We start from the raw sequence: 24,862 nt of genomic DNA, 5'->3' as shown, positions 1-24,862 counted from the left end.
CATCTTTCCAGAAACAAGTCTCTCACTGTTGCTGCTTGCTAGAGACCACCCTCTGCGTCCACCTGTGCCCTGGACACCATATGTGAATTGATTGCCCCCCATCTATCTTCAGAGCTCGTGCTGCTAGGTGACCTAAACTGTGACATGCTTAACACCCCGTCCATCCTACAATCTAAGCTTGATGCCCTCAATCTCACACACATTATCAATGAACCCACTAGGTACAACCCCAAATCCGTAAACACGGGCACCCTCATAGATATCATCCTAACCAACTTGCCCTCCAAATACACCTCTGCTGTTTTCAACCAAGACCTCAGCGATCACTGCCTCACTGCGATCACTGCCTGCATCCGTAATGGGTCTGCGGTCAAACAACCACCCCTCATCACTGTCAAACGCTCCCTGAAACACTTCAGCGAGCAGGCCTTTCTAATCAACCTGGCCCGGGTATCCTGGAAGGATATTGACCTCATCCCGTCAGTAGAGGATGCCTGGTTATTCTTTAAAAGTGCCTTCTTCACCATCTTAAATAAGCATGGCCCATTCAAAGAATGTAAAACCAGGAACAGATAGAGCCCTTGGTTCTCTCCAGACCTGACTGCCCCTGACCAGCACAAAAACATCCTGTTGCGTTCTGCATTAACATCGAACAGCCCCCGTGATATGCAACTTTTCAGGGAAGTTAGGTTAAGTTAGGAACAAATATACACAGGCAGTTAGGAATGCTAAGATTACATTTTCAAGCAAAAATTTGCTGGAAAGCTGCCGCGGTCATCCACCTCTTCAAATGGGGAGACAGTCTAGACCCAAACTGCTACAGACCTATATATATTCTACCCTGCCTTTCTAAGGTCTTTGAAAGCCAAGTCAACCAACAGATTACCAACCATATCGAATCCCACCGCACCTTCTCCGCTATGAAATCTGGTTTCAGAGCTGTTCATGGGTGCACCTCAGCCACTCTCAAGGTCCTAAACGATCTCATAACCGCCATCGATAAGAGACATTACTGTGCAGCCATATTCATCGACCTAGCTTAGGCTTTCGACTCTGTCAATCACAACATTCTTATTAGCAGACTCAACAGCCTTGGTTTCTCAAATGATTGCCTCACCTGGTTCACTAACTACTTCTCTAGAGTTCAGTGTGTCAACTCGGAGGGCCTGTTGTCCGGACCTCTTGCAGTCTCTATGGGGGTGCCACAGGGTTCAATTCTTGCGCCGACTCTCTTCTCTGTATACATCAATGATGTTGCTCTCTGTGCTGGTGATTCTTTGATCCACCTCTACACAGACAACAACATTCTGTATACCTCTGGCCCTTCTTTGGACACTGTGTTAACTAATCTCCAGATGAGCTTCAATGCCATACAACTCTCCTTCTGTGGCCTCCAACTGCTCTTAAATGCAAGTAAAACTAAATGCATGCTCTTCAGCCGATCGCTGCCCGCACCTGCCCGCCCGTCCAGCATCACTACTCTGGATGGTTCTGACTTAGAATATGTGCACAACTACAAATACCTAGGGTTCTGTTTAGACTGTAAACTCTCCTTCCATACTCACATTAAACATCTCCAATCCAAAATTAAATCTAGAATCGGCTCCCTATTTCACACCAAAGCATCCTTCACTCATGCTGCCAAACATACCCTCGTAAAACTGACCATCCTACCAATCCTCGACTTCGGCGATGTAATTTACAAAATAGCCTCTAACGCTCTACTCAACAAATTGGATGCAGTCTAAAAGCCCCATATGCTACCCACCACTGCGACCTGTATGCTCTCGTTGGCTGGCCTTCGCTTCATACTCATCGCCAATCCCACTGGCTCCAGGTCATCTTCAAGAACCTGCTAGGTAAAGCCCCGCCTTATCTCAGCTCACTGATCACCATAGCAGCACCCACCCGTAGAATGCGCTCCAGCAGGTATATATCACTGGTCATCCCCAACGCCAATTCTTACTTTGGCCGCCTCTCCTTCCAGTTCTCTGCTGCCAATGACTGGAACGAAATGCAAAAATCTCTGAAGCTGGAGACTCTTACCTCCCTCACTAGCTTTTAAGCACTAGCTTTCAAAGCAGCTCACAGATCACTGCACCTGTACATAGCTCATCTGTAAATAGCCCATCCAACTACCTCATGCCCATACTGTATTTATTTATTTTTCTTGCTCCTTTGCACCCCAGTATCTCTATCCTACCGTTTTGGAATGTGAGAGGTTAGCATGTCTTGGGGGTATGATATTTGTGTGTTTGTAACTTTCTCATACATTAGTAAGAACCGAAAACCATCAGGCTCTGGACCTCGTAGGGCAGCATTTCCAAAACTCTGTCCAGGGGATCCCAAATGGTGCACTTTGTAGTTTTTGCTAGATGATAAGTTGATTATTTGAATCAGCTATGTAGTGCTAGGGCAAGAAACAAAATGTGCACCTCTTGGGGTCCCCAGGATCGAGTTTGTGAAACCATGTCATAGGGTAAGAGCTAAATACCCCTGCTGTACACTCATGCTTGAGCAGAGAATATCACTTCTGTAAAAAAAATGTTTCATATATACTGTCTTAATATAGGGCATGTGTGTAGTGTAAAAAACATGTTCATCTAAAATGTGTCAGTGGGTTCAAATAAGTTTTAACCGTACAAAGTTTAAGAATAAAGCACCGATGAATCTAATGTGAATGTGCTTGTGTTAGGCAATAGATCTACAGACTGGGGGATAAACAAGTAATCTGGGCTTGGAGGTCTAAGAGCAAGCCAGTGGTTATGTAGAGAAATATTTTCCTTCGGATCAAGTAAGCTACAGAAAGGTGTGTTTGGAGAGGAGACAGAGGGGCGCTTTGTGCCCCTCTCTGCCAGGTCAGCTTCCTCGATCACTCTTCCCCATTCCCCCTCCCTCTCTCTCACTTGTTATCCTTCCTTCCCACTTTTTCTTTCACAAGCTCCCAGAGCTCACATCAACCTGAGTACTTAAAAGATGCTATCTCTGCTCTGCTCTTCACTCTTGGTCATTCTAGCTCAACAGGTGAGAGCTGCGACTTTCCGTTTCTCTTGCCTCACAATAATGATGAGTTGTGTCTCTGATAGGACGGGGCTTGATGTGATACTCAACACCTGCTTTCTAGGGAGAATCAGGAAAAGGGTGATGACAGCAAGTCACAGAGAAAGATGGTAGGGTTGGTATTAGAGTAAGGCCTTGGTTGTATATGTTATTCATACCTTACAATATGTTGAACTTGCAACGGTTACTTTATTTGAGTGAAAGTATTTTCTTGTCCTTAGCCAATTCTTCAGTTGCAGGAAATTACTATTGAGCCTTGTTGAGTGAGAGGTAATGTTGTCGTAAAGTTGCAATAAAAAGGGTTCCCTTTGCATCCCTTTTTAATCTCCTAGAGTCGATTGACACACCGCTCTGTCGATCTAAGTTACATACCCAAATATTCCCCATCAAAATATGTCCGTCAAAGATAGAGATATCAGGTTGTTTGCATTGGATGCTTCTGAATCCACTCCATCCGCCAGTCTCACATTTCCACATCTGCAGTGAAAGGTGGCAGAGCTAGAGCTGTGTTTGTCAGACCATGAGACATCTTGACTTCAGACCATGAGACATCTTGACTTCAGACCATGAGACATCTTGACTTCAGACCATGAGACATCTTGACTTCAGACCATGAGACATCTTGAAAATTGGTCTTCTCGCGAAAAAGAACGGTTTGACCTACAAAACTATTGACTATGACCACTCTATGGAAAGAGGAAACTCTCACGCAGATGATGGTGTTCTCCCCCACAAGTGTCAGGAGACTGGTCTGAAGTTGGTACCGTCGATGTGCCAACTGATGTTTGGTAGCGTCCAAACTCTTGGCTGATTTCTTTGGATTTTCCCATGATGAATGTAGGCCTTGAAATACATCCACAGGTACACCTACCATTGACTCAAATGATGTCAATTAGCCTATCAGAAGCTTCTAAAGCCATGACATAATCTTCTGGAATTCTCCAAGACACACTCAACTTAGTGTATGTAAACTTCTGACCCACTGGAATTGTGATACAGTGAATTATAAGTGAAATAATCTGTCTATAAACAATTGTTGGAAAAATTACTTGTGTCATGCACAAAGTAGATGTCCTAACCGACTTGCCAAAACTATAGTTTGTTAACAAGAAATTTGTGGAGTGGTTGAAAAACGAGTTATAATGACTCCAACCTAAGTGTATGTAAACTTCCAATTTCAATTGTATGTTTGACAGTGAATGAAAAATACAAAAATTCTGTAATTTACACATCAGGAATGTATGATATATTGTAAAGTGTGTGCCAAAACGTTAATCAAAATTATAGCGCCTTTGACTAACAGATTTTGCAAATTGATTTATGGAATTTGTTGATACTTTTACTAATCATACTTTGTTTTGGTGTTCTGATCTTTGTATCCTTGTTTTATCCTTTATCCTCTTAACTGTTGTGAAATGTGAATGTTCTGAATGTTTTAACCATAGGTGACTTCTTGGTGAACTTTAAACTTTATCAAGAACTTCTTCTAACTTCTATGTCACATAAAGCAACACTTTCAGAACAGTAAATCACAGGCTTTGTATAATATTATTTGCTTTAGTTTACGGGGACCTTCTGGTCTTTGTTCACCCCACCTCCCAAGCAGTGCTCGTTTACCTGTAACCATACAAGAACCCTGTCCTCTCCTTCCCTCCAGTCTCTATGCAGGGCTCAGAACCATGGTGGGCAGCTGTCTGCTCCACGAGGCAGCAAGGCCATGTTGGAGAGGAAACAGTTCTGCCAGTGGCCCTGTAAGTGCAGGGTTAAGCCCCAGTGTGCCCCTGGGTTCAGCTCTGTGCTGGACAGCTGCGGCTGCTGTAAGAGCTGTGCCCAGCAGATCAGAGAGGCCTGCAATGAGAGGGACATCTGCGACCCCCACAAGGGCATGTACTGCAATTTCTCTAAAGACCAGCTGCGATATGAGGCCGGAGTCTGCGCTTGTGAGTGAACGTGTCAAATCTAGCCCATGGGCTATCAACAGAGTTAAGTCAATGTACAATTGAATGTCTCAAGGTCAATTACTTATTTTCAAAGGGGGAAGGAGCTGTACTGTGTAATAGGACTCTGCTACTTCAAAGAACTGGCTAGAAACGTTAGTACATGAAAATACTTCAATCCCATGCGATTCACTCAGGATTGGAGATTTGCATAAACCTGTAGTTCCACAGGACTGGTTTACTCATTTACCCATGGTCTCTTTGATCATCAAAGGACCCCATTAGGTCAAACACACATTTCAATCAGGCAAATACCCCAAGGCTGACCACACTTAGAGACACGCTAACATCACAAGAATGTGGCAAGCACTGCACAGGCCAGTCAACTGTGTTGAGTGTTGTTTCCCTTATCTCCTGCTTCTAGACTTGATGGCAGTGGGCTGTGACTTGAACGGGGTCCACTATGAGAACGGCGAGGCCTTTCAGCCCAGATCAATGTATAAGTGCACATGCACTATCGTCTACACCCTGGCCTTCATACCCTGGCCTGCTGTTCTCCTGGGTCCTGCCCCTCTGAGGAGCAACACTTCTAGGAAGCACCAGCAGGATACGACCTACATGGCCGCCATGCCAGGTGTGTGTTAGTAGAGAAAACCAGGGCCAGAATTGCCAGCTTGTCTGCCCTGGAATGCTAATTGCTGTGAAAGTAAGCTGGATGGAAAGAGGGAGGCAGAGGGCTTTTAATGACTTTGGCTGGGAAGTACAGAGAGGATGGAGTATGCCTGACTGGCTGTTAGGGAGTAGGGTGGATGGTTCCAGTCATGAATGAATGTCCATAGAGAGCTGGAGCTCACTTTCCATCAAAAGCAACAAGGCCTCTTTTAAGTATGCTTTGATATATTTGAATAAATGTCTGCTTTGCTTGGCTTGAAAAACAAGAAACATCCTGCTTTCTAGTGAATCTGAAAGGATAGCAGCCACTTGGTCTTGATGTTTTTGATATTGCCATTACACAACTCGAATACAGTATGTCTTCAATCGCTGAATTCAAACCATACAAATAGGCAATTGAAACTATCTTGGCATCATGGCCTGCCTAAAGATTTATCTCCAACTGGGTTATCCAATAGTCTTTAGCAGGCAGAATGATTGAGGACTGAGGGCTCTTGATTCTCTCTGAACAGCATGTGCTCTGTAGTGTCTTAACACTTCATACTTATTTATGTAATAAGAAAGACTCTGAATACAAGCAATTGAACTGGAGCTTCACATTTACTCAAACTAGTTAGTACCAGAATAACATAGAACAATACTGCGCATGACCAAGAGTGCTCCATCCTTAAAGGGGACATCAGTAATTAACAGAACATAACATTCCTTCTCTTATACAATCAGAGTTACTTTTACCAAACCACAGCTGAAACATTTCCCAGAACTTGTTGTAGTTATTTTGCATCTTTTAATTTGAACAGTTAGTTTTTGTTTGTTTGTTTATAAGTCTAGTCTGTCTGGTGGACGGTGCCTTCGTTCTGGGTAGGGCCTCGGATTGTCTGGAGGCTCCTGAACATCCTCAGTGTGTGCTTGTTCCATTATAGCGTCTGCTATAGCAGCACCTTCATCAACACGTTCCCTTCTTTCAGCCTGGGGTCTCTTTACTGCCCCACCGTCCTCTACAGTTCCCTGTGTGTCACTCTCAGGAGCTCTCTGTGCCTGTTCTCTCTACTGCCCCACCGTCCTCTACAGTTCCCTGTGTGTCACTCTCAGGATCTCTCTGTGCCTGTTCTCTCTACTGCCCCACCGTCCTCTACAGTTCCCTGTGTGTCACTCTCAGGAGCTCTCTGTGCCTGTTCTCTTTACTGCCCCACCGTCCTCTACAGTTCCCTGTGTGTCACTCTCAGGAGCGCTCTGTGCCTGTTCTCTCTACTGCCCCACCGTCCTCTACAGTTCCCTGTGTGTCACTCTCAGGATCTCTCTGTGCCTGTTCTCTCTACTGCCCCACCGTCCTCTACAGTTCCCTGTGTGTCACTCTCAGGATCTCTCTGTGCCTGTTCTCTCTACTGCCCCACCGTCCTCTACAGTTCCCTGTGTGTCACTCCCAGGATCTCTGTGTGCCTGTTCTCTCTACTGCCCCACCGTCCTCTACAGTTCCCTGTGCCTGTCACTCTCAGGAGCTCTCTGTGCCTGTTCTCTTTACTGCCCCACCGTCCTCTACAGTTCCCTGTGTGTCATCTCTCAGGAGCGCAGTTCTGTGCCTGTTGCCTCTCTCGATTGTTGTGCTGTTTTCCGTGGAATGCATTTGGTTAAAGTGATGCCGCCACATTATGTCTGGGCTCACTTGATGTCTGGGCTCACCTGGTAAGTTCTGGGTCCCGTTTGTGTGTGTACGGTCCCTCTTGTCCATTTCCCTCCTCTTCTGTAGTCTCGCACCATCACTTCCTGTCCTGTTTGGAGATGGCGCTCCCGGCCACCGGAGAGCATCTTGGCTTGTTTGTTCAGCACTTCATTACGCCTGTTTGGCTTCATGATGTCCAGCTGTGTGCGGAGAGGCCTCCCGAACATCAGTGCGGCTGGGCTTTCATTTGTCGTGGCATGTGGGGTGTTTCGGTAGGAGGCCAGGAACTTGGCCAGTTTTGTTTGCAAAGTCCCTTCGTCTCGTTTTGCTGCACGGAGTCCTTGCTTTAGGGTTTGCACAAAGCGTTCTGCCAGCCCATTGGTGGCAGGGTGGTACGGAGCTGAGGTTGAGTGTTTGATTCCATTTACTGACTTGAATCTTGTAAACTCGTCACTTACAAAAGCTTGCGCGTTGTCACTTACCAGCTGCAGTGGCAAACCGAAGCGTGCAAACGTTGTTCTGAGACACTCTATCGTCTGAGCTGAGGTGGAGGAGTCAGTGCAAAACACCTCTGGCCATTTGGAATGGGCATCAACTATAACCAGAAACATGTGCTTTTCAAAGGGACCAGCGTAGTCCACATGAATTCTCTGCCATGGCTCTGCGGGCCATTCCCATAGGTGGACTGGGACAGGAGCAGGCATGTGAAGGATTTCCAAACATCCACTACAGTTCTTTGCCATATTTTCTATCTGTTGGTCCAGACCTGGCCACCAGAAGTGACTCCTTGCGAGCAGCTTCATTTTGACAATTCCAACATGACCTTCATGTCGTTGCTGCAAGACTAGATGTTGGCATTTCTGGGGTATCATGACTCTCATTCCCCACATCAAACATCCTTGGTACGTTGTAATTTCGTTTCTCCGCTGGAAATACGGAGTCAGCTCCTTTCTACCAGTAGCTGGCCATCCTGACATGGTGTAGGTGTACACTTTTAACAAGGTCACATCTTTCCTTGTCTCCTGTTTGATAACTGTGCTTGTGACTGGTAGGGCCTCGAGCTGAGCGGTATGGAACATGTCCACTGCATCCACCCTCCTTTGTCTTTCTCTTGTACACGGCAGTCTGGATAATCCATCTGCATTTGTGTGGAGGGATGACGGCTTAAACTCAATGTCATACATATGACTGGCAAGGAACAGGGCGTATCGCTGTAACCTGGCTGCTGTCATCGCCGGAATGCCTTTCTTTGGACTGAAAATGGAAAGCAACGGCTGGTGATCTGTAACCAGTGTGAAACACCTGCCATATAGGTGTGCGTGGAATGTCTCGACGCCTCACACTAGTGCCAGTGCTTCTTTGTCGATTTGTGAGTAGTTTTTCTCTGCATCATTCAATGTTCGTGACGCAAATGCAACTGGCCTCTCTGACCCATCTTTCAGTGTGTGTGAAAGGACGGCCCCTAATCCATAAGGGGACGCATCACAAGCCAGCTTCACTGGCATTTCAGGGTCGTAATGCATCAGGACCTGTTCAGATGTTATGAGCCGTTTTGCCTCCAGAAATGCATTTTCACACGGCTCTGTCCACCGCCACGTCCTATTCTTTTCCAGGAGCTGATTTAGAGGCTGGAGTACTGCTGAACGGTTTGGAGGAATCTTCTGTAGGAATTGATCAGTCCCGTGAAAGATCTCACTTCTGTGATATTTTGTGGTCGTGGTGCCTGACTCGATTTTGTCCTGTGTTTTGTGCAATCCATTGCAGTCAATCTCATGTCCACAGAAGACAATCTTGTCTTTGAAGAACTCACACTTCTGTAAGTTTGCCTGTAGACCATACTCTTTCAGTCTTTTCAGGACCTCTTCCAGGTTAGCCAGGTGCTCTTTGTCGTTGCGTCCTGTTATGATCATGTCATCCAGGATACACTGGGTTCCTGAGATTCCTTGCAAAATCTGGTCAATAGTTCATTGCCAAATGGCTGGGGCTGATGCAATGCCAAAAACCAGGCGGTTATACCTGTATAGACCTTTGTGTGTGTTTATTGTCAGGTACTGTTTGGAACTCTCTTCAACCGGTAGCTGCAGGTAAGCCTGTTTCAGATCGATTTTACTGAAGTGTTTCCCACCAGCTAGTGCAGCAAAGATGTCATCCAGACGTGGTAGGGGGTATTGGTCCACATGCAACATTGGATTCACAGTTACCTTGAAGTCCCCACACATTCTACAGACCCGTCTTTCTTCACAATAGGAACTATGGGTGTGGCCCATTCGCTTATGTCCACTTTCGTCAGGATCCCTGTATCCTGCAAGCGATCGATTTCCGCTTCCACCTTTGGTCTCAGGGAGTATGGAACAGATCTGGCTTTGCAGAATTTTGGGGTTGCATCATCTCTTAGTACAAGTTTTGTTGTGAAGCCTTTTACTGTTCCCATCTGATCACTGAAAACTGTGTTGTATTTCTTCCGCAAGTGTTCCAGTGTTTGGTCTGTGCCTTTCTCTTTGGACTGGAACGTGTGGAGCATTTTCAAGTCACACCAATTCAGCTTTATTTTTGAAAGCCATTCCCTGCCAAATAATGGGGGGCCAGTTCCAGGCACCACATACAGCTGTAACTGCTGTGTTTGCCCCCCCATAATGCACTCTGCAACGCCCCCATTGGGCTCAATCTCTCTCCTGAGTATGTCTTCAGCAACACATTTGTGTTCTTCAGCTTGATAGCCTTAAAGTGCTCATTGTAGACAGTAGTGGAAATTATAGACACTGCAGATCCTGTGTCCAGCTCCATTTTGAGGGGTTTTCCTTCGATATCTGGTGTCACCCATATTATGCTACTGCTGGGAGAAGTCACTGTGTTTAACTCCATTGTACCAATTAATCGTTCATCTGAATCACTGCCACTGTTCTCTGCTAGTGCATTCACAGACCCTTTCATTTTCTCAGTTTTCCTGTTGTGACTGAATTTTGCTTTGCATGCTCTTTGAATGTGCCCCCTTCTACTGCATTTGTGACAAATTTCGTCTTTGAAACGGCAGTCCTCTGCTCTGTGACCATCTCTGTCACACCTGTTGCATTTTTCGGCCACACGGGTTGCTGTCGACTGCGTGAAAACTTGTGCAGGGAAATTTGTGACAGGTCAGTACTTCTTTTACTTTGCAACTCAAATGCATCTTTAGTCGCGATTTCCATAGCCACAGCAATTTCAACAGCCTTTGCAAATGTGAGCTCTGATTCTGTGAGCAAACGTTTTTGAATGTGTTCATGTTTCAGTCCACAAACAAATCTATCCCTTAATGTGTCATTTAGGTTCTCTGCCAACTGGCAATGTTCAGACAGTTTCTGCAACACTGCTACATATGTACTAACACCCTCCCCCTCATTCTGATCTCTCTTGTGGAAACGAAAACGTTCCGCGATGAGGAGTGGTTTAGGTGATAGGTGATTTTGCAATATCTCCACAATCTCTGTGAATGTTTTATTTGAGGGCTTCAGAGGGGCAGTCAGATCTCTTAGCAAACTGTATGTTTTTGGGCCAATTAAACTCAACAACGCTGGTACTCTTTTGTTGTCAGCAATGTCGTTTGCAATGAAGTACTGTTCCAGTCGTTCAATGTAAGTTGCCCAGTTTTCTTGCGTGTCATCAAACACATCTATTTTCCCGATGCTAGCCATTCTCTTTACCTCCGGCTCCACGGGTCTTCAAATCAAATCAAATCAAATTTTATTTGTCACATACACATGGTTAGCAGATGTTAATGCGAGTGTAGCGAAATGCTTGTGCTTCTAGTTCCGACAATGCAGTAATAACGAACAAGTAATCTAACTAACAATTCCAAAAAACTACTGTCTTATACACAGTGTAAGGGGATAAAGAATATGTACATAAGGATATATGAATGAGTGATGGTACAGAGCAGCATAGGCAAGATACAGCAGAGGATATCGAGTACAGTATATACATATGAGATGAGTATGTAAACCAAGTGGCATAGTTAAAGTGGCTAGTGATACATGTATTACATAAGGATGCAGTCAATGATATAGAGTACAGTATCTACGTATGCATATGAGATGAATAATGTAGGGTAAGTAACATTATATAAGGTAGCATTGTTTAAAGTGGCTAGTGATATATTTACATCATTTCCCATCAATTCCCATTATTAAAGTGGCTGGAGTTGAGTCAGTGTCATTGACAGTGTGTTGGCAGCAGCCACTCAATGTTAGTGGTGGCTGTTTAACAGTCTGATGGCCTTGAGATAGAAGCTGTTTTTCAGTCTCTCGGTCCCAGCTTTGATGCACCTGTACTGACCTCGCCTTCTGGATGACAGCGGGGTGAACAGGCAGTGGCTCGGGTGGTTGATGTCCTTGATGATCTTTATGGCCTTCCTGTAGCATCGGGTGGTGTAGGTGTCCTGGAGTCCTGGAGGTGTCCTGGAGGGCAGGTAGCATCCCCCGGTGATGCGTTGTGCAGACCTCACTACCCTCTGGAGAGCCTTACGGTTGAGGGCGGTGCAGTTGCCATACCAGGCGGTGATACAGCCCGCCAGGATGCTCTCGATTGTGCATCTGTAGAAGTTTGTGAGTGCTTTTGGTGACAAGCCGAATTTCTTCAGCCTCCTGAGGTTGAAGAGGCGCTGCTGCGCCTTCCTCACGATGCTGTCTGTGTGAGTGGACCAATTCAGTTTGTCTGTGATGTGTATGCCGAGGAACTTAAAACTTGCTACTCTCTCCACTACTGTTCTATCGATATGGATGGGGGGGGTGTTCCCTCTGCTGTTTCCTGAAGTCCACAATCATCTCCTTAGTTTTGTTGACGTTGAGTGTGAGGTTATTTTCCTGACACCACACTCCGAGGGCCCTCACCTCCTCCCTGTAGGCCGTCTCGTCGTTGTTGGTAATCAAGCCTACCACTGTTGTGTCGTCCGCAAACTTGATGATTGAGTTGGAGGCGTGCGTGGCCACGCAGTCGTGGGTGAACAGGGAGTACAGGAGAGGGCTCAGAACGCACCCTTGTGGGGCCCCAGTGTTGAGGATCAGCGGGGAGGAGATGTTGTTGCCTACCCTCACCACCTGGGGGCGGCCCGTCAGGAAGTCCAGTACCCAGTTGCACAGGGCGGGGTCGAGACCCAGGGTCTCGAGCTTGATGACGAGCTTGGAGGGTACTATGGTGTTGAATGCCGAGCTGTAGTCGATGAACAGCATTCTCACATAGGTATTCCTCTTGTCCAGATGGGTTAGGGCAGTGTGCAGTGTGGTTGAGATTGCATCGTCTGTGGACCTATTTGGGCGGTAAGCAAATTGGAGTGGGTCTAGGGTGTCAGGTAGGGTGGAGGTGATATGGTCCTTGACTAGTCTCTCAAAGCACTTCATGATGACGGATGTGAGTGCTACGGGGCGGTAGTCGTTTAGCTCAGTTACCTTAGCTTTCTTGGGAACAGGAACAATTGTGGCCCTCTTGAAGCATGTGGGAACAGCAGACTGGTATAGGGAATGATTGAATATATCCGTAAACACACCGGCCAGCTGGTCTGCGCATGCTCTGAGGGTGCGGCTGGGGATGCCGTCTGGGCCTGCAGCCTTGCGAGGGTTAACACGTTTAAATGTCTTACTCACCTCGGCTGCAGTGAAGGAGAGACCGCATGTTTTCGTTGCAGGCCGTGTCAGTGGCACTGTATTGTCCTCAAAGCGGGCAAAAAAGTTATTTAGTCTGCCTGGGAGCAAGACATCCTGGTCCGTGACTGGGCTGGGTTTCTTCCTGTAGTCCGTGATTGACTGTAGACCCTGCCACATGCCTCGTGTCTGAGCCGTTGAATTGAGATTCTATTTTGTCTCTGTACTGGAGCTTAGCTTGTTTGATAGCCTTGCGGAGGGAATAGCTGCACTGTTTGTATTCAGTCATGTTACCAGACACCTTGCCCTGATTAAAAGCAGTGGTTCGCGCTTTCAGTTTCACACGAATGCTGCCATCAATCCACGGTTTCTGGTTAGGGAATGTTTTAATCGTTGCTATGGGAACGACATCTTCAACGCACGTTCTAATGAACTCGCACACCGAATCAGCGTATTCGTCAATGTTGTTGTCTGACGCAATACGAAACATCTCCCAGTCCACGTGATGGAAGCAGTCTTGGAGTGCGGAGTCAGCTTGGTCGGACCAGCGTTGGACAGACCTCAGCGTGGGAGCCTCTTGTTTTAGTTTCTGTCTGTAGGCAGGGATCAACAAAATGGAGTCGTGGTCAGCTTTTCCGACTTTGATCTGCCGCCTCGTTCTCGTCAGCTCTCCCCTCGTCTTCACTGCTTGCTAGCTGTTGTGCTACAGGGTCAAAATCTTCCTCTCTTCCTACGAACTCCATCTGTATTCGTGATGCACACTGCAGGTAATCATCCTCATCGCCATTGTAGTGTCTTAACACTTCGTACTTATTTATGTAATAAGAAAGACTCTGAATACAAGCAATTGAACTGGAGCTTCACATTTACTCAAACTAGTTAGTACCAGAATAACATAGAACAATACTGCACATGACCAAGGGTGCTCCATCCTTAAAGGGGACATCAGTAATTAACAGAACATAACATGCTCTGTGGCAGAATGGCAGGTGCAGGCGGGTTTCTTCCTCTAGCCGTCTGGGTGTTCACCCGGTGCCCTTTAATACTGAACGCTTACAGGGATCCTCCTTTAGTCTGGATGAAGAACTGCCTGATCCAGACCACTCCATGGAGTCCCTGCTCCAAGACCTGCGGCCTGGGTATCTCAGTCCGGGTCAACAACGACAACGGCAAGTGTGAGATGAGGAAGGACCGCTGCCTCAGCCTGCTGCAGCCGTGTGAGAAGAGCATCATGAAGAACGTCAAGTTGACCGACCACCAGCCAGACTCTCTAGGGGTTGATGATGCATTGTTGAGATGGTGATGGGTGAAATGTAAAAATAATTCCCCCTATGCCCACAACACACTAAATATGACAGTGGTCTTGGATCGACTGTATACATTCACATGTTCCTATGTGAATCTTAAGTAATCATTTGGTGGGTGCTTACATTTGTCTTATTTCAGGTGTGTATTAATATGCATGTGTGAATTGGATATGCGTTTTTTTTGCATATCCCAACTCTCCTTAAGACACCCTTGGAGTGTGGGATCACGGCCAGGTTCAATCTAACTATGTCCTTTTCCCCTCTAGATGCAGAGAGGAAAGAGATGTAAGTCCAAGTTCCAGGCCAAGAAAGCTGAGAAGCTGACCTTGTCTGGGTGTAGCATCACCAGGAGTGTCGAACCCACTTACTGCGGCATCTGCACCGACAAGCGCTGCTGCGTCCACAACAAATCCAAAATGGTGTCCGTCAACTTCAAGTGCAACGGCGGCTCCAACGTGCGCTGGAAGATGCAGTGGATAACGTCCTGCGTGTGCCAGAGTATGTGCGACGACCCTGGGGACGTGTTCGCAGAGCTACGCTTCTTCTAGCACCTTGTCTAGCATCTATATCAACCTTTGAGCCTCATCCATTTTGATGCCTACAGACTCCAACACACAGGCCTTACTGCCTCTGACCGAGTCATCCATATCCCTGCCTACAGATTCCAACACATGCCTGGCCTTACTGCCTCTGACCGAGTCATGGTGGTTAAGCGGACAGGACTTAACCTTCAGTCTGGACATCAACTGCTCCTGAACAGTGCCTGTGTTCTCTGGCTAGATTCACGTGGGCTGATATGAAAGTTGAAACACGTGGAACCTCAACTCATGAAGTGTGACTGGATAGAGACAACTAGGGTTTGGCTGATTACTTAACAATTAACATGAAGAGAAACGTAATGTAAGTAATGACAATTTGGAGTTGAACCTCAAATGCTATGGTTTTTACAGTACCTCATTAACAGTAGGGCTGTCCCTGAGGCCAATAGTGGTAACAGGGATAGATAGAGCAAACATGTTCTGGGTCAGTTATCTTCTTAAACCTTTTTTATGATCTAGAGAACAACTGATCGTAACCCCTTATCAATACCAAACACAGTGTTATACCAGCTGGATAAAAAATGAATCTTTCTACCAGTTAATTCTCAACCAAGTTAGCTCCAAAATATCTTACAATCTCATATCCACTTTGATTCACTACAGATTTGGATTGTTAGTTTGAATTGTTAGTTTGGTATAAATGTTTATTTGTATTGTTGACATAATAACCTTTTGTCAAGGTATACATACTCACTACTCAGCAATCCATTGTCATGTATTTTGACGGATGAGGAATATAATTTATGCACAAAAGTGTACGAAATCGTTTGAAACTTGTAAACAAGAAATAAACCAGTTATTTATAAAACAACAGTACTATTTTCTTCTAGTAAAATACTAAATTGCTTTGCACATATACACCAACACATTACCACACACGGTCCACTGTGTGTACAGTCTGCTAGTGCTAACACACTCACACAGAGAGGACCTTCAAGTGGCAATGTTGAGTCTGGCAGCGTCAGGCATTAGTCTGTCCTTGGTGGCATCCAGCTGACTGTAGTCCTCTATCACGGAGGAGAGGGAGGAGATGGGCCCCGTGAAGCAGCCCTGCTCCATCCTGTCCATCAGGGAGGAGATGGCCTTATTGAAGCAGCCCTGCTGCATCCTGTCCACAAACAGGTAGTGATGCAAGTGAGCCTGACAAAACAATACATTATGTCAGATAGGGATGTACTCTACACTGATCACAGGGAAAATCCTGATGCCTACAGCCTTGCTTAGAGAACCGCTTCTCCTTATTTAACAGAAATGGTCTTGTTGCTGACTTTACCTCTCAATCTTCTGGACCCTAAACACTTCTTTTGCAACAGAGTTTAAGGTTGTTGTGATTGAAGATTAGGTTAGGATGCACCTTCTTCCTGTAGAGCTTGGTGATGCGGTCTCAGAGCTCTATGAAGGTGGGCTTGACGCAGGTATTGTTGGTCAGGGCCAGTAAGGAGTGATCGACAGGGGGCATAGAACACAGCCCTGTCTTCCATCCCTCTTGGTTCCACGACACAAAGGGCAGTGTGGGCCTCAGTCTGAGATGAAGAAGAAGAGAGAATAAATATGGGGCTACCATTGGTCAACCTGCTTTTCGATGAAAACATATAGGGTGGATTTCCCATTCTCAAAGGAGAAGTTTAGGCGCCTGGAAATGAGCCAGGGTTTACTTAAAATCACTTCTAGTACAGTCTAATTGAACAACCAAAGTATATAATACTGTCGCTATCCAAAGTCACCTAAATGTGCCACAAGGTGTCTGTGCTCCAGGAGATTTCTCCTCCAGATTTACATGGTGGTCATCCACAGGTATGTGCTCTCATAAAACCTCCTGTTTCTGCTCTTGACAACATGCCACATGAAAAAGATGGGAGCTGAATTGATCAGTCATGATTCAGGGGCATCGGTAGTGGAACACAAACACACAGCGGTGAATAGGAACACTATTTGAGAGTGAGCAGCTGGGAAGGTCATCTCTGGGCCGTACGAGTATGGATGAGTCTGGGTGAATAGGAACACTATTTGAGAGTGAGCAGCTGGGAAGGTCATCTCTGGGCCGTACGAGTATGGATGAGTCTGGGTGAATAGGAACACTATTTGAGAGTGAGCAGCTGGGAAGGTCATCTCTGGGCCGTACGAGTATGGATGAGTCTGGGTGAATAGGAACACTATTTGAGAGTGAGCAGCTGGGAAGGTCATCTCTGGGCCGTACGAGTATGGATGAGTCTGGGTGAATAGGCAGTTTGTCACGACTCCCACCGAAGGCGTCTCCCCTGCCTGTCCGGGCAGCGCTCGGCGGTCGTCGTCGCCTAGCTACTAGCCGCCATCGATCCATTTTTCCTTTTCTGTTACTTTAGTCTTATTAGTTGCACCTGTTCCTTTTTGTGTTTCTTGATTTTTGGTCTATTTAAGCCTGTTAGGCCCGCTTAGGTTTGTACAGGATTCATTTTGTTCTCTGTCGGTTGTGGATGTGTTCTCATTTTCTCCGGACCGTTTGTCCTGTGTTTTGGGCTGGTTAGTGTTAAGCGCCCTGTATTTGGCGTGACCGTTTTGTGCTGGAGAATAAATACAACAAATCACCGAACCCTCTGCGCCTGACTCCTACCCACCACTCCTTGTAACCTGTGACACAGTTGCAGTCCTTTTTATTAGAGATTGGAAACAGGAATGGGGAGGATAGCTGAAGTCAGACACCTGCATGTTGCTCCTGAACCTGAGGGCACAGGCCAGGTATTGGTCTTTACTGGAGGCATCAGTGAACATCTGGTCCAGCCTGAGGTAGGATAGACACAGACAGTATTGAATGCATACATTTTCATACTGGTCCCTCTTGGGAATCAAACCCACAACCCTGGCATTGCAAGCGCCATGCTCTACCAACTGAGACACACAAGACTGCAATGTACCGTAACTAAATATTTCTTTTTTTCAATTTTTCTTGGGTCACTATAACTATACAGTATATATTTTGCCAATTGGATTGATCCCCTCTACCACACGGAACCCCACTAATCTACCGAAGGAAACGCACGAACTGGCTAAAAACAGACCTCCATCCTATGCTAGCTTGCTACCGATGGCCCGGCTAGCTGTCTGAATCGCCGTCACCCCAACCAACCTCACTACTCACTGGACCCTTATGATCACTCGACTAAGCATGCCTCTCCTTAATGTCAATATGCCTTGTCCATTGCGGTTCTGGTTAGTGTTTATTGGCTTATTTCACTGTAGAGCCTCTAGCACTGCTCACTATACCTTACCCAAACTTTCAATTCCACCACCCACATATGTGATGACATCACCTGGTTTCAATGATGTTTCTAGAGACAATATCTCTCTCATCATCACTCAATACCTAGGTTTACCTCCACTGTATTCACATCCTACCATACCACATCCTCTGTACATTATACCTTGAAGCTATTTTATCGCCCCCAGAAACCTCCTTTTACTCTCTGTTCCAGATGTTCTAGATGACCAATTCTTATAGCTTTTAGCCGTACCCTTATCCTACTCCTATTCTGTTCCTCTGGTGATGTAGAGGTGAATCCAGGCCCTGCAGTGCCTAGCTCCAGTCTTATTCCCCAGGCGCTCACTTCTGATGACTTCTGTAACCGTAATTGCCTTGGTTTCATGCATGTTAGCATTAGAAGCCTCCTCCCTAAGTTTGTTTTATTCACTGCTTTAGCACACTCTGCTAACCCGGATGTTCTAGCCGTGTCTGAATCCTGGCTTAGGACGACCACCAAAAATTCTGAAATTTTCATCCCTAACTACAACATTTTCAGACAAGATAGAACAACCAAAGGGGGCATTGTGGTGCAATCTGCTGCAAAGATAGCCTGCAGAGTTCTGTCCTACTATCAAGGTCTGTACCCAAACAATTTGAACTTCTACTTTAAAAAATCTGCCTCTCTAAAAACAAGTCTCTCACGGTTGCCGCCTGCTATAGACCACCCTCTGCCCCCAGCTGTGCTCTGGACACCATATGTGAACTGATTGCCCCCCATCTATCTTCAGAGCTTGTGCTGCTAGGCGACCTAAACTGGAATATGCTTAACACCCCAGCCATCCTACAATCAAAGCTTGATGCCCTCAATCTCACACAAATTATCAATGAACCTACCAGGTACCACCCCAAAGCCGTAAACACGGGCACCCTCATAGATATCATCCTAACCAACTTGCCCTCTAAATACACCTCTGCTGTTTTCAACCAAGATCTCAGCGATCACTGCCTCATTGCCTGCATCCGCAATGGGTCAGCGGTCAAACAACCTCCACTCATCACTGTCAAACACTCCCTGAAACACTTCAGCGAGCAGGCCTTTCTAATCGACCTGGCCGGGGTATCCTGGAAGGATATTGATCTCATCCCGTCTGTTCTTTTTAAATGCCTTCCTCACCATCTTAAATAAGCATGCCCCATTCAAGAAATGTAGAACCAGAAACAGATATAGCCCTTGGTTCTCTCCAGACCTGACTGCCCTTAACCAACACAAAAACATCCTATGGCGTTCTGCATTAGCATCGAACAGCCCCCGTGATATGCAACTTTTCAGGGAAGCTAGAAAGTTAGAAAAGCCAAGGCTAGCTTTTTCAAGCAGAAATTTGCTTCCTGCAACACAAACTCAAAACATTTCTGGGACACTATAAAGTACATGGAGAATAAGAACACATCCTCCCAGCTGCCCACTGCACTGAAGATAGGAAACACTGTCAACACTGATAAATCCACTACAATTGAGAATTTCAAGAAGCATTTTTCTACGGCTGGCCATGCTTTCCACCTGGTTACCCCTACGCCGGTCAACAGCACTGCACCCCCCACAGCAACTCGCCCAAGCCTTCCCCATTTCCAGTCATGTAACTGCTTTCCTCCTCCTCTTCTTCTGAGGAGTAGCAAGGATCGGACCAATGCGTGCTAAGCGTGCTAAGTGTCCATGATACTTTAATAATAACTGAACACGACTCAATACAAAAATAACAAAGTGAATGGAAACGAAAACCCGAAACAGTCCTGAATGGTGACACAAACAACAAAACAGGAAACAATCACCTACAAAACACAGGTGGGAAAAGGCTACCTAAGTATGATTCTCAATCAGAGACAACTAACGACACCTGCCTCTGATTGAGAACCATACCAGGCCAAACACAAAACACAACATAGAAAAACGAACATAGACAACCCTCCCAACTCACGCCCTGACCATACTAAAACAAAGACATAACAAAATAACTAAGGTCAGAACGTGACAGTACCCCCCCAAAGGTGCGGACTCCAGCCGCAAAACCTGAACCTATAGGGGAGGGTCTGGGTGGGTGTCTGTCCGCGGTGGCGGCTCTGGCGCGGGATGTGGACCCTACTCCATCATAGTCTTTACCCGCTTCTTAACCCGCCTCCGTGGCGCCTTTCGAGCGGCGACCCTCGCCGCCGACCCCGGACTGGAGACCCTAGCAACGGGTCCCGAATGGATGGGAGATTCCGCCAGCACCGGACAGGCGGGAGACTCCGGCAGCGTCGGAGTGAAGGGCGACTCCGGCAGCATCGGACCGACGGGAAACTCTGGCAGCTCCGACGTGAAGGGCGACTCCGACAGCGCTGGAGTCATGGGCGATTCAGGCAGCTCCTGGCTGACGGACGGCTCTGGCAGCTCCTGACTGACGGGCGGCTCTGGCAGCTCCTGACTGACGGACGGCTTTGGCAGCTCCTGACTGATGGACGGCTCTGGCAGCTCCTGACAGACGGGCGGCTCTGGCAGCTCAGGACAGACGGGCGGCTCTCGCAGTTCAGGACAGACGGGCGGCTCTGGCAGCTCAGGACAGACGGACAACTCTGGAAGCTCCTGGCTGACAGACGGGCGGCTCTCGCAGTTCAGGACTGAAGGGCAGCTCTGGCAGCTCAGGACAGATGGGAGACTCTGGCAGCGCTGGACAGGCTAGAGACTCTGGCAGCGCTGGACAGGCGGGAGCACCTGGAGGAAGGAGACGGAGAGACAGCCTGGTGCGTGGGGCTGCCACCGGAGGCCTGGTGCGTGGAGGAGGCACCGGATTGGCGCACTGGGGGTCTCGAGCACTGAGCCTGCACAACCCTACCTGGCTGGATACTCTCCGTAGCCAGGCCAGTGCGGCAAGGTAGAATGCACTGGGCTGTGCTGGGAAACTGGGGACACCGTGCGTAGGGCTGGTGCCATATACCCCGGCCCGAGGAGACGCACTGGAGACCAGATGCTCTGAGCCGGCTTCATGGCACCTGGCTCGATGCACACTCTAGCCTGGCCGATACGAGGAGCTGCGATGTAACGCACTGGGCTATGCCTGCGCACCGGGGACACTGTGCGCCTCACGGCATAACACGGTGAGCACTGGGAGTTGGCTCAGGTCTCCTAGCCACTCTCCCCCCCAATCCAGCCACGCTGCCTCCTCATATCGCCGCCTCTCTGTGATATTCCCCAGCCTGAGGCCAGGGTCCTTCTCCGTCCAGAATATCCTCCCATGTCCATGAGTCCCGAGATTTCTGCTGCTGCCCGATACCACTCTGCTTGGTCCTTTGGTGGTGGGTGATTCTGTAACGTCTTTCTTCCTCCTCTTCTGAGGAGAACTAAGGTCAGAACGTGACAAGTCAGCTGATGTTCTGAAAGAGCTGCAAAATCTGGACCCCTACAAATCAGCGGGGCTAGACAATCTGGACCCTTTCTAAAATGATCTGCCGAAATTGTTGCCACCCCTATTACTAGCCTGTTCAACCTCTCTTTCATGTTGTCTGAGATTCCCAAAGATTGGAAAGCAGCTGCGGTCATCCCCCTCTTCAAAGGGGGTGACATTCTTGACCCAAACTGCTACAGACCTATAGCTATCCTACCCTGCCTTTCTAAGGTCTTCGAAAGCCAAGTCAACAAACAGATTTCCGACCATTTCGAATCCCACCATACCTTCTCCACTATGCAATCTGGTTTCAGAGCTGGTCATGGCTGTACCTCAGCCACGCTCAAGGTCCTAAACGATATCTTAACCGCCATCGATAAGAAACAACACTGTGCAGCCGTATTCATTGACCTGGCAAAGGCTTTCGACTCTGTCAATCACCACATCCTCATCGGCAGACTCGACAGCCTTGGTTTCTCAAATTATTGCCTCGTCTGGTTCAACAACTACTTCTCTCGTCTGGTTCACCAACTACTTCTCTGATAGAGTTCAGTGTGTCAAATCGGAGGGTCTGTTGTCCGGTTCTCTGGCAGTCTCTATGTGCCACAGGGTTCAATTCTTGAACCGACTCTCTTCTCTGTATACATCAATGATGTTGCTCTTGCTGCTGGTGAGTCTCTGATCCACCTCTACGCAGACGACACCATTCTGTATACTTCTGGCCTTTCTTTGGACACTGTTAACAACCCTCCAAGCGAGCTTCAATGCCATACAACTCTCCATCCATGGCCTCCAATTGCTATTAAATACAAGTAAAACTAAATGCATGCTCTTCAACCGATCACTGCCTGCACCTGCCCGCCTGTTTAACATCACAACTCTGGACGGCTCTGACTTAAAATATGTGGACAACTACAAATACATAGGTGTCTGGTTAGACTGTAAACTCTCCTTCCAGACTCACATCAAACATCTCCAATCCAAAGTTAATTCTAGAATTGGCTTCCTATTTCTCAACAAAGCATCCTTCACTCATGCTGCCAAACATACCATTGTAAAACTGACCATCCTACCAATCCTCGACTTCGACGATGTCATTTACAAAATAGCCTCGAATACCCTACTCAATAAATTGGATGCAGTCTATCACAGTGCCATCCGTTTTGTCACCAAAGCCCCATATACTACCCACCACTGCGACCTGTACACTCTTGTTGGCTGGCCCTCGCTTCATACTCGTCGCCAAACCCACTGGCTCCAGGTCATCTACAAGACCCTGCTAGGTAAAGTCCCCCCTTATTTCAGCTCACTGGTCACCATAGCAGCACCCACCGTACGCGCTCCAGCAGGTATATCTCTCTGGTCACCCCCAAAACCAATTCTTCCTTTGGCCGCCTCTCCTTCCAGTTCTCTGCTGCCAATGACTGGAACGATCTACAAAAATCTCTGAAACTGGAAACACTTATTTCCCTCACTAGCTTTAAGCACCAGCTGTCAGAGCAGCTCACAGATTACTGCACCTGTACTTAGCCCATCTATAATTTAGCCCAAACAACTACCTCTTTCCCTACTGTATTTTTTTTTCTCCTTTACACCCCATTATTTCTATCTCTACTTTGCACTTTCTTCCACTGCAAATCTACCATTCCAGTGTTTTACTTGCTATGCTGTATTTACTTTGCCACCATGGCCTTTTTTTGCCTTTACCTCCCGTATCTCACCTCACTTGCTCACATTGTATATAGACTTATTTTTCTACTGTATTATTGACTGTATGTTTGTTTTACTCCATGTGTAACTCTGTGTTGTTTTATGTGTCGAACTGCTTTGCTTTATCTTGGCCAGGTCGCAATTGTAAATGAGAACTTGTTCTCAACTTTATTTACCTGGTTAAATAAAGGTGAAAAAAATGCATTCAACTAACAAAGATAATACGCTACTGTATAGCATCACACTACACTATACATGCCAGGACACACCACTGGCATAATGGGCTATTCATAGGTCTCTCTAGTATTCCTGGTTTACTGTGAGATTCCACTTTGGACACCAGAATATATAATGAGTGCTTGATATCATGCTATCCCTATCACGTCACTATCACTCACTGTTTTTGTTATAAAGTGATAAATGATGCTGGCTCATCTAACCAATAGGCGGCGCTATCACCGGTCCTAGGTTGGTAACTGTGAGCAACAGAGATAGTTAGTTGAGTATTGGTCTCCGTGATAGATGGTGGTGTAAATCAGTTCCTAATAAATGACAAGTAAAGATTACATCCAGTGTCCTCCAATTATATGTTGGTCTATTCAAGATACTACAATTTTATATAGCATAGAACAGAGTAGACCGCATCAGTGAGACGGAGCTTTGCTATTCACGGAGTGTCAACAAAGGGCACTTGTACAGAGGGCAGTGGGCAAGAGAAGAGAAGTCTACGGGTAAAAATAGCTGTTGGGACAGGAGAGCAGATCTCCCAGTGGGGAAGTTAACATCAGCCAGGGTGTAGAGAGGGGTAACACTGGGCACAAGGTAGTACAGTCGAGGGAAGGGAACTAGGTCCATGTCATTCAGGTCCATGTTGAGCGATCCTTCAAAACGAGCCGAACTACAGAAGCAGAGAAACATAAACAGTGAATTGGTAGCACATCAGACATGTAAGAACCAAGCAGACAGATGCTAATCCCTCAGAAAAACAAACATGATTCTTTATTGACACAAATAACCCCCAATTAACAGTGCAATGACTGCACTGTGCAATTACGTTGTTGGTAGTGGGGTGGTTCTTTTGTAATTCTATTATAGCACTTTTATAACTCAGAATTTCCTCTCAATTTTCTTAAAAATGGCTTTTTTATGTTTTTTTTTTATCCAAAAACAGATGTTGGTTTTTACAATGGGAGTAAAATGCACTGGAGGAGACCAGACTGCAAACACCTGGGAGGCTCAATGAAGAGGCCTAGTGCCACAGATAGCAGCCTGTCTATCTCCAATAGTCTACCTGGTGATATTGAGCAGCAGGTTGGCTACGACATTGTTCATGGCATTCTCCGCTCCACTGACCCCTCCCTGGCCTGAGACGATGGCAGTGTCCTTCTTGATCACAGAACCTACCTTTCCACCGTGGGGCATGTGCTTTATCTTGTTCACTATGCCTGCCAATGACTGGAAGTAGAATAACAAAAATGGCCAATTAAGTAAATCACTGCGGTTTAACTTTAACTGTCAGAAACAGAATGGAGGACATGCATAATGAGGAAAGACCTGAGCACTGAATCAAAGTCTAAGATTACACTTTAACCCTGACACACAGGCAGTAACACACGCACACAGACAGATACACACCTGATTCTCCACAAGGAGAACACAAGACGGCATGCCCGGT

The 24,862-nt window shown here is 46.7% G+C and overlaps 1 protein-coding gene and 1 pseudogene across 1 annotated transcript; one reads left to right on the top strand and one right to left on the bottom strand.

Annotated features, from left to right (window-relative positions):
* Positions 1–4,744: 4,744 nt before the first annotated feature.
* ccn4 (cellular communication network factor 4) lies at positions 4,745–15,623 on the top strand. Its single transcript, XM_042322694.1, has 4 exons — positions 4,745–5,000; positions 5,422–5,631; positions 13,928–14,178; positions 14,512–15,623. The coding sequence occupies exons 1-4, from the start codon at positions 4,778–4,780 to the stop codon at positions 14,791–14,793; spliced, it is 966 nt and encodes a 321-aa protein (XP_042178628.1). The 5' UTR covers positions 4,745–4,777; the 3' UTR covers positions 14,794–15,623.
* Positions 15,624–15,777: 154 nt separating this feature from the next.
* Positions 15,778–24,855, bottom strand: LOC112249850 (annotated as a pseudogene).
* Between the last annotated feature and the right edge of the window lie 7 nt (positions 24,856–24,862).

This window comes from Oncorhynchus tshawytscha, linkage group LG05 (assembly GCF_018296145.1).
Source record: "Oncorhynchus tshawytscha isolate Ot180627B linkage group LG05, Otsh_v2.0, whole genome shotgun sequence".
NCBI classification, from domain to species: domain Eukaryota; kingdom Metazoa; phylum Chordata; class Actinopteri; order Salmoniformes; family Salmonidae; genus Oncorhynchus; species Oncorhynchus tshawytscha.
The sequence above is the reverse complement of the archived record's forward strand: the minus strand, read 5'-3'. Positions and strand labels throughout refer to the sequence as shown.

Bases quoted from the DNA above. Each gene is read 5' to 3' on its own strand.
- ccn4 (XM_042322694.1), top strand. From the start codon at position 4,778: ATGTTGGAGAGGAAACAGTTCTGCCAGTGGCCCTGTAAGTGCAGGGTT. The intron at 5,001-5,421 runs GTGAGTGAACGT...TCCTGCTTCTAG, and splicing joins TGAGGCCGGAGTCTGCGCTT to ACTTGATGGCAGTGGGCTGT. The intron at 14,179-14,511 runs GTCAAGTTGACC...TTTCCCCTCTAG, and splicing joins AGAAGAGCATCATGAAGAAC to ATGCAGAGAGGAAAGAGATG.